The sequence below is a fragment of the Monocercomonoides exilis genome (genome assembly GCF_001643675.1).
Source record: "Monocercomonoides exilis strain PA203 chromosome Unknown scaffold7-2047599, whole genome shotgun sequence".
NCBI classification, from domain to species: domain Eukaryota; phylum Preaxostyla; order Oxymonadida; family Polymastigidae; genus Monocercomonoides; species Monocercomonoides exilis.
The window spans coordinates 534,460-544,853 of NW_027150552.1; the positions used below are offsets into that span (position 1 = coordinate 534,460).

General features: G+C 37.9%; 1 protein-coding gene across 1 annotated transcript; it reads right to left on the reverse strand.

Annotated features, from left to right (window-relative positions):
- Positions 1-6,002: 6,002 nt before the first annotated feature.
- On the reverse strand, positions 6,003-9,561 carry MONOS_3243 (trehalose-6-phosphate synthase). The gene has a single exon (XM_067873230.1). The coding sequence runs from the start codon at positions 9,524-9,526 to the stop codon at positions 6,308-6,310; it is 3,219 nt and encodes a 1,072-aa protein (XP_067733312.1). The 5' UTR covers positions 9,527-9,561; the 3' UTR covers positions 6,003-6,307.
- Positions 9,562-10,394: the final 833 nt, after the last annotated feature.

A 10,394-nucleotide genomic window follows, 5' to 3' on the forward strand; every position in this document is an offset into this window, starting at 1 on the left:
GGTTTAAGTGAGAACTTCGCCCTCCCAAATATGACGTGGAAAAAAGGGCGAGATGAAAATATAGACAATAACATGTTAAATAATAAAAAGTGTACTATGAATTGTCCGCTTCACTTCACCGCCGACTTCGCCTTTTTGCCTTGGTCACGAAGACCAGAGGGCAGGGGACACCGCCCCTCGGAGCTCTCTCCTGCAGACCGTGCAGGGATCCGGTGAGGCGAGTGTTCTGTTCGGAGCAGAAAGAAAAACCACATTCGCTTTCGCGAGGCGTGGAAAAGAAAACTGCATGTGATGCGCTCTGCCTCCCGCTCTTCTGCTGCATCAGCAGAGCAACCCCAATCATCACACACTGTGTGGGCTAGTCTGACTCTTCTCTTCGCAACTTGTTCGGTAACAATTAAAGGAATAGGATTATTCTTAAAACTTTTTATTCATTCCATGTTTCTCAATACAGGTTATAGGAGCGCTAAATCTTTCTGGGCTGTTACTCTTTTCGTCTCTCCTCTGATATCTCGCCCTTTTTCTCGTCATCTTCCTTCCAATATGTTTCTCATTTTCGCACCCAGCCGCCTATCGTCTCTCCATCCGCATTCGTATTATCTCGGAGCAAACCTGTCTCACTGCGTTCTATCAATTCGCAATAGAGCGAATCTACGAACGCAATGTGCAGGTTTGCTCCTTAATAATGAGTCTTGAAAACCCTCTCTATTTCTGCCATAGTGATCTTAAACCTTCTTGGCTATCACGATATTGTGCGGCAGATGTTCAGAGAGCCTGCGGATGAAGGTGCGGGCACAGTCTCTACTCCATCTTTTTTTTGGGTGCTTTCTGAAACATTCTCGACCGGGAATTCGATTCTTTTGAGTTCTTTATCATCCGTCCTTTTCTTCTCATACCACGCTTCCTCCGGTCTGTGCCCTTCTTTCTCTGTGAGGCAGTGTGTTTGCTTCCAGTCAGCTCGCTAACGCTGCTGGGAATTATGAGGGGTGTTCTCCGACACTAGGGTGGTCGGGATAAGTTGTGTTGTGATTGAGTTCTTTCTCTTAACTTTCTCTCTTCTCAACTCGGTAAGTCGAGTCTCTTTTACTTCTTTCCTTTACTCAAATCTTCATCTCCTCCAACTTCCGAAGTATTTTTGGTGAAATCTTTCATCTCTAATTTTACTTTCTCGGTTTTCATTACCTTCCTTTCTCTGTCCTTCTCCGACTTTTCCACTTCTCCGCAAAGGGGTCCTGGGCTGCCGGTTGCCTCCAGGATTTATTTTGTATTTTAAACCGGAAAACTGAAAAGCATTCCTGGGCAAATCTTGAACCTGGAGCACATCTCGCGCACGCATTGATTGCTTTCTTATATACTCTCTCTCGTTTTGCTAAGTGCGATATCACTGCATATCTGATCGAGAACGCAGAAGATATGTCTGGTATTCGTTCTCTCTCATCATAGCCACAAACTCTTCTTCCATTCTTTGCAAAATTGTAGATTGCTTCTCTCTTACATCATCTAACGCGAGTTCATCTCTAAAATTCGTTTTTGACTAATTAATACATCGTTGGAGTGCTCAAACAACATTGATACGTGGGCAAAAATAGTTATTAATAACGAATTTTATAGTCTCCCCTCCTGACGACTTGGTTTGAACCTGTGTCAGTTCTGTATTATTTCAAAGTGTAGAACATTCCATCCACATTCTCTCCAGCTCCGCTGGTCTAAATGCTCCAAAAATCATTAAAAGGATGAGGGCTCTCCTCTGGAGTATTTGTGGGTCTATATAATTCTTTGTGGCTTCTTCCCATTTTGTTATAATTGCAAAATCCCACATTGGTTTTCATCATTTGCCCTAACTCGGCTTCTCTCTCACATAAGTTTTTAAAAATATATCTGTATCTTTCACATCAATCGTCAGACGAATCGCTCCACTTGAAAGATTAGCATTCGATAGGTTCTCAATAAATCTTGCTATAATTCACTTGGCATCTTTCTCTATGAGGGGTCTGTTTCATCTATTCTTTTTCTATCCAAAAATTGTTTAAATTTTCTCAGCGATCTCCACGTATCCGTTTCGTTCTTTTGATTAGTCAATATTGCTGCTGATATATCCTTCACTCCAACGTCTTCTCCCCATGTTTGAAAAAGGTCCCTTCTTCGACATTCTCCTCTCCAGTCTAACACTAATGACATCTCATGGGGGTAACTTCAAGTCATCATTTCTCACCTCTTTAGAGATCAATCCGATGTTTCTCAATAACGGACCAGCACAATCTCGTTTTTAAACAATTCTTTCTTTTCTCTTCCTTTTCAGAGAGGATAGTCTCCAAGTACATCCGCAGTGCACCGGAGCAATCGGTTCTGAAATTGTATCAAGTCTTCTCGGTGCGATTGTTTGAAATATCTCTGCGACTTTTTACACTCTCAGTGCATAGTCCCGCTTCTTCTAAGTCCGGCTGAGTGCGTCTATCAGCATTTAAGCTGAGATATGCGGAGTCTTCTTTGATAGATTTCCGCCGCACTATGCGGCTTCTTTCTGTATCCGCCTCTCGCGGTCTTCCGCGGTCTCATGCTCTATATTCTCCTCGCGATTCTTCGCGGATTACACCTCTTCAATTTTTCGAAAAGTTTCGCGGGTACTGTATCTGCACCTATCTTTCGAAACTGCACTGTTTCTTATCCTATTATCGATTCGTAATTTCTCTCAATTTCTTTCTCTAACCTTTTTTCACAGCAAACTCAGCTTTCTCTTCCCTCAAACCCTTTCGATCAAAAAGCAATTTGTCACTCAATAATAATCTCGCGACAATACACGGCTCTCTTATATCTCTCAGTCCCGTTATATTTCGCGGTTTCACTTATGTGAAAATTTCTTTAATAATGAATCGTTTCATTTCTTATTATAAATTAATGATATTTCACTTCTTTTGTTTTGATATTGTTTCGTAATACAGCTTGTCAATATCTCCTTTGCAAAGCCTATCGATTTACTGCGCTTTCTATCTCTATTATCATCTCGCTGCGAAGCGCGGTTCTCTGCTCTATCTCCTCACATGATCTCGCGATAAAACGCGGTTTCTCTCTTTCATCTCTTGGTCTGGTGGCAGAGCGCGGCTCTATTTTCTATCTCCATTCTCATGATCACAAAACTTAACGTTGCTTTGTTCTTTGTTACAATCTCTTGAATATGCGCAGCTTCATTTCAATTATATATATATTTTTTGTAATAAAATTATCCCTCTATTAATATCTCGCTGCAACGTGTGTATCGATTTTCGCATAAATAATTGTTATATATATATGTAAATGTATATCTTGTTACTGTATTAATCTATTTCTCGCAGTACTGCGCATCTCTTTTCCCTAATCTTCATTCAGTTTTTCGTTGATACTCTTCTTATCCCTATCTCGCTTCAATACGCGGGTCTTCATTCTTCTAATCAAATCATGATCTCGCGGCAAAGCGCGGCTCTTTTTCCCTCATAAATTTCTTCGATATTTTGTAGATTCTCCATTTATCTATATCTCGCGGCAAAGCGCGGCTCTTTTTCCCATTTTGTCTTCATTAATATTTTCTCTATTTTGTATTTTTATTCTTTGGAATAATCTTCTGAGAATGCACAGCTTCACTTCAATAAATTATCTTTCAATTGAAAACTAGTTCTTTCTTAAAAATAATCTCTTTGCAATTAATGGATCTATCTTTTTTGATTCTTGATGTTTCAAGTGATTCCTTAATTTAACTATATCTCGCTTCAATATGCTGTTCTTATTCCTTTCAAATAAACAAAATATTATGTAGTTTTTTTCTTTTTTAAAGTCTATAAAATATCATATCTTCATTTTGTTTAAATATCTCACGATTTCTCGTGATTTCAGTTTCTGAAATTGTCATGTGGCACAACGCTTTACTAATTTAAATAATTATCTCACTATGTTTTGCAGCTTCTGTTATTGATATTATCTCTTCAAAATGCGCGGCTCTCTGTTCAATTCTTTCGGCTGTGCACTATCTTCTATTCCGAATGATGTCTAACATGTTCAGATCCTGGAAATTCTTCGATAATAATTTTCACTCTTTTCAGTTTCAAAAATAGATCTAATTCTTTTCCATCTCCGTCTCTGTGTTTTATAATAACAGTATCTTGTGTCATCTACACAGCGGACAATGGTATGTAATAGAAATAAAATTGTTGGCGAAGTTTGATCTGAAACCGCCCATAAATCGTGATCAATGCTCATTATTGAGGAGCAAACCTGCTCCTTGCGTTCGTAGATTCGCTCTATTGCGAATATATGACTGAACAATGTTTGGGTGATGAACCAAAAGCAGTTATTAGCAAGTTTAAGGAAATTTGGACAAAGGAAACTAAGAAAAGCATCATGTCATTGAAGATTTTGCGTTAGTGGCGAAATGATTATTCTTGTCAGTTCTTTTCTTTTTTTGGTTGCAGGAACGATAATGGTTACAATTGGAGGTAGCATATCTGGCACGGCTTCTTTAGTATGCTGGGTGACTCTTGTGGTTATAGGTTGTGGTTTTCTCGTTGAGTAGGTTGTTTTTTTATTCCTGTTTTTTTGTGATGAAATCTGTTTCGTATTTGGAAATGTGGTACCGTTGGATAGCAAGTATTTTGAGTCGGAGATTAGAGAAGTGATGCACCGATGCATTGAGAAAAGGGTGCTGTGCAAGGTTGACAGAAAGGAATTTCAATGGATTTTAACGAGAAAGGAAAGAAAGCATGAGGAGGAAAGAAAAATGAAGATTGAATTGGAAAACAAACAAAAATTGGAAAAAGAAATGAGGCGAAGAGTAGAAATAGAAATGGAAAGAATACAAATGGAACAAGCCATGTGCGGATATGCTGTGGATGGAAATGGATGCAATGCAATAGCACCTGCAAGCACAAGTACAGTTCTTGTTAAAATTGACGCTGAATATTCAAAGAATAACAATGACAATGAAAGAGAATTTTTTATAAAGTGATTATTTTTGAAAATAATATATATGTAAAGATATGCAGTTTAAACACACTTTCTTTTTCTGTTTGAATTTTTATTACAATTTTTTGAGATTTGTTTGAGCATTTTATTTAATGAAAATTTTGGAAAATGTTTGTAGCCTTAATTTATAATTTGATTTTTATCAACTTGAATTTTTGTCGACTACTCTGATGTCAGTTTAATGGTGAGGGAAAAAACCCGCACAATGGAAAAAACCCGCATATATGACATTTTCTTTAGAATTAATCAACCAATTTCATATATGTCGAAGATTGTTGCATTTTAAGTCTTCCATTAACTTCTTTTTGTCCAATATTTCGTATTTCAATAAAAAATTCAAAAACAAAAAAATTTGATCAAAAGATCAAAAAAGATCAAAATTTTTTGTTTTTGAATTTTTTATTGAAATACGAAATATTGGACAAAAAGAAGTTAATGGAAGACTTAAAATGCAACAATCTTCGACATATATGAAATTGGTTGATTAATTCTAAAGAAAATGTCATATGTGCGGGTTTTTTCCATTGTGCGGGTTTTTTCCCTCACCATAATAAATATTTTTCATGCTCATGTCTTTACAAGGAGATTTATAAATAATCATTTTCAAAACTGTTTATAAGAGTTTGTTGAGTTTTATATGTCTAAATTTTTTTGTAAAGTTCCTTTTGTTAAATTTTCAAATAAAGAAAAAATTTCATATTTTGATCAAATTTATGTTCCCAATTATGAAACTTCACAAAAACGGTAATGATAACATTCTTTTGGATTTGTTTCCATTATGGTGAAGTTTCTTGAGTAGGAACAAAAAATTGATGAAAATATTATATTTTTATTTTATTTTAAAATTAAATAAAAGGAACTTTTCAAAAAAATTTTAACATATGACAATTTTCTTTTCAATTTTTTTATTAATTTCAATCTTTGATGTTTTTTTTTCTTTGAATTAACAGTGCACTTTTCCTTGAAGAAATTTCAAATTCAAATTTTTTAAATGCATTTCATTGCGAATGAATTTATCGAATCAATCAAAAACATTTTTGAAAATTCAATGATTAAACGTTCATATTTAAATATTCAAATAAAAGGAAAAAGGCGATAATTCAATTTTCAAAAAATTAAAAGAGTAACTTTCAAAAAAAATTGCATCAATCATGTACTTACGAATAGTTGTAAAATGAAACCCACAAAGCTTAATAAAAAGCAAAATACACAAAAACATTTTCAGAAATACATGTACAAATGAAGATTTCACATAATCACAAAAAATACTTTTCAAATAATTTCATAAAAAATAACCCTAAATATTCAATTGGAGAAGTTAGTAATGAGGGCCAATGCTCCCTGACTCAATGCGTCTGAAGTCTGTGTTTCCTTTGGCTTGTGTGAAAATTCCTGTGTCGCTGTCTGAATCCTCCTCTGAAAGTGCATCTTCTCCTTCCACTGTCGCATGCCCTTCGCTTTCTGAAGCAGACAACGAAGACTCTGCTGCTTCAGAACTGTTCGAAAGATTGGCGCGATTTTCTTTGTGATTCTTTTTGTGAGCGTGGGCGTGAGCGTGGTCGTGTCCATGCTTCTCACTTGAGCTCTTTCCCGTGATGCGGAATGCCGGAACAAACCCTCTTCTTGCAGGCGCTGCAAACTCTTCATCAGCCGAAGTCGACGACGCAGACAAGCCAGACTTCGATTCTGCAGAAGCTGAAGAACCAGAACGTTGCGCACCTCCAACAATCACAGCTGGCCTCTGATGCGGAGCAATGCTTGTGAGGCAAGGAGAACCCACAGGCGTGAAAGTACCAGTCGCCTCGCCATACAACTCCACACCACTTTTCGCGCCTTCCTCGTGCCGCACAAGCTCCAACAGGAAATTGCACAGCTTGCTTGGATTTTCCACCCTGGCGCGCGCTTGTGATGGGCTCGACCCGACAATAACAGTCAGCGTAATCTCAGAAGGCAGCGCATTCACAAACTCAAACATGTCCTCGTCGGTTCTGTCGTCGCCACAGCAGATGACAAAATCGTCGGGCTGCAGCAGCTGCTCAGCAAGCGGAGAAAATATCGAAGGCGATCCAGAAACAGACGAAGAGCCAGACGCCGAAAAAGCACTTCCAGAAGCAGAACGAGGCAGCGGCGCTGTCGGAGGAACAGACATTGGTTGCACCATAGAGGCCTCTTCTGATGTTGGCGTGATTGTCGGAGGAATCGAAAGCGGCACAGCATCTTCCGGGATCGGAGTAGGTGCCTGCGTCTTTGAGTGGCTGTTTGCATACAGCGACAGAAGCTTCCTCAGCATTACGCCTTTGTTCACACCTTTCAGCCTAACTTCAATCACAAACTTTCCACTGATAACTTCCACCGGAAGTGTTGCAGCTTTCGCAGACAGGTTGAATCGCAGCTCGGCGGCCTGCCTTGCGCCAAACTCCAGCGGTGATTGGCGATAATGGAAGCAAAGAGACGTTGGCTTCTGCTCCACAAAAGAGCCTGGCGTGTGCTCGCTGGCTGACGTGAGCAGTGGCAAAAGAACATCCATCCACGACAGGTCAATTGCATCCAAAAGAGGCCGCCACGAATTGGCATTTGAAGAAGATGTGGAAGAAGCTGATGAGGTGCTATCAGAAGATTCTGAAGAAGAAGAAGAAGAAGATAATCCTTCTGATAAAGAATTATTTGAATCAATCGTTGAATTAAGATTTGTAGAGGATGCAGAGGCCTGAATAATTGGATTGATAGGACTGTCGCGAAACACTATGCCGTGCTCAGCCACAAGCCCCACTGGTACATCCTTAAACCAATTTCCTAGTGTCTCTCTATCTCTCCCAGATACAATGAACACTCGTGTTCTATCAAGAGCAGCAAGCTTCTTTAAAAGACTCAGCAGCTTCGGCTTTGGGGAAGCAAGGGATGGCTCCTTCACAATCTGTGTGAGTGTTCCGTCATAGTCGAGGAAAAAGAAGCGTTCACCAGTCGCATTTCGAAAAGACGTCAGCAGCGTCTGCTTTGTCATTGTTTCCTGCTCAGTAAATTGCGTCACCATCAGCGTGGGCACCTTCAGTAGGGCGTCAGTGAAAGTCTTTCCCCAGTTTGCAGCTGTATTCTTGTGCACAATCGCATAGTTTCGACGGTGCTTCATGTTTCCTTCTTCAGTTCCTTTCACTTGGAGTGCGTGATACAGAATGTCTGCACTTTCTTCAATGTTCCACGGATTGATCAGAAATGCACCTGGCATTAGCATTGCAGCACCAGCAAACTCAGATAACACCAATTGGCCGTGTCTGTCCCTCTGCGACGCCACATATTCCAAAGCTACAAGATTCATCCCGTCTCGAACAGATGTTACAACGCACGCGTCTGCTGTCGCGTATGAAGCACATAGTTCAATTGGCGAAACAGGACGATTGATGTAATGAATGGGCATCCACTCCATTGTTGCGTATCTGCCATTAATCTCACCAACAAGTCTGTGCAGATCGTCCGTTAGTTCTTGATACTCCTTCACATCAATTCGCGAAGGCACTCCAACCTGATACAGAACAAACTTTTGCTTCATCTGAGGATATTTCTTTAGAAAGGCCTCGACCATTCTCATCTTGAGCAATAGGCCCTTTGTATAATCCACACGATCAACTCCAATGACAAGATGTACACCTTTAAACTGTTCTGAATACTTTGTTATCAGATCCTTAGTCTCTTGAAGATCTAATAATTTTGTCCAGTGTTGCGGATCAATGCCAATTGGAAATGCACTGACAACACTTTGCCTCCCTCTGCACGCAATGCCTGTTGATGTTGCTTCTGCATCGAGCATTACACGTTGAGTAGTTGAAACAAAGTGCTGGCAATAGTCAAAAGTGTGGAATCCTAAGAGGGAACAATCCAATAAAGAATCAAGAAGATCGCGTCTCTGCGGAAGCGTACGAAAAAGTTCAGATGACGGAAACGGTATATGAAGGAAAAAGCCAATATTTATTGTTGGCTGTTTTTGTCTTAGGAACTGAGATACAAGCATCAATTGGTAATCGTGGATCCACACAGCATCTCCGTCTTTGTAAACATCAAGAATAGCATCAGCAAACAACTTATTTGCTGTTTGGTAGGCTTGCCATGATTTTTGATTATTTGCTTCTTGGTTAAATGGACGATAATGAAAAATTGGCCAAAGAACTTGATTTGAAAACGTGTTGTAATAAAGATCAGCAACATCATCCGGAACAAAAACTGGAATATATCCGAATTCTTTTTCAATCTGTTGCTTCAATTCGGCTTTTTCAAAATCGCTTAATGATCCCGAACCTTGCCCAAGCCAACCAACCCAGACGTATGGAATTGTTAGACCCATAACGCCAGCAATTAAACCTCCTGATGAGGGCTTCAAAACAAACTTTGGTAGCCCTTTTCCTTCTTCTGCTTTCAAAGTTTCTTCATCCTTTCGAGAAAATGTCACAGGCAACCGATTTGATACAATAATAAATCTCGTCGGAGTTTCTTCTGGTAAAAAGTTTTCAATGCTTGATCTTTTAATCATAGTACATCCTTCCGACATTTATAATAAAAAAATTGAAAATTAGCACAAATTATGCGATTGATCTATTGAACATATTTATTATTTTTTTTTGTTTCAAATAATTAAATATATTAATCCTGAAAGAATGATGAAGAAATTTTAATTCATTGTTATATTGTTTAATTTAGGTATTATTGAAAGAACAATGTTTTTTTTTTTTTTTTCAGTATTAAGAATTAACAATGAAGAAAAAAATAATCATAAACTAATAAAAATTTCATTGTTTTCAAAGGAAATTATTCTCGACATTACTAAAAAAAGCATTAAACAATGAATTTTGATTGAGTTTATTTTGTTCGAACATTTTACATTTCGGACTTTTTGTTCTTGTGCGCAAACAATTTCTAAACGATAGTTGTTAAAACATTTTATGATTCTTTTCCAATAAATATCTTGAACAAGCTTGCGGTCAGCTATATTATAGCGGGAAATGTTTGTGTTGAGTATTAGCTTTTGCGACAATAATTTTTTTTTTGAATTTTGTGTCGGTCGAAATATCAACTTGTGTCGAGATTGGTCTTTATTTATTTATTTATTTATTTATTTTCTGTCCAAACAGGATATAATCGTATTCATTAATAGTCACATTTTTGTGTCCACGAACACTTTTTACTTGTTTTTCATTCATTTCCCATCTCACATAATCACAGGGCTGAAAATATGTGGGTGATTATTTTTCTTATTTTGGGAGATTTTTTCAATGAAAAATCAATTTTTTGATTTTTCAAAATGGATATAAAAATAGTCTGAATAACATTATAAAATATGAAAGAATTGTTATTTCTGTTGAAAAAATGTGTTTTAGTGAAGAATTTCCAAAAATAAAAAAAAAATCACAAAATTGAAT

What these genes read in the sequence shown, in the direction of transcription:
- MONOS_3243 (XM_067873230.1), bottom strand. Translation starts at nt 9,526, where the DNA reads ATGTCGGAAGGATGTACTATGATTAAAAGATCAAGCATTGAAAACTTT.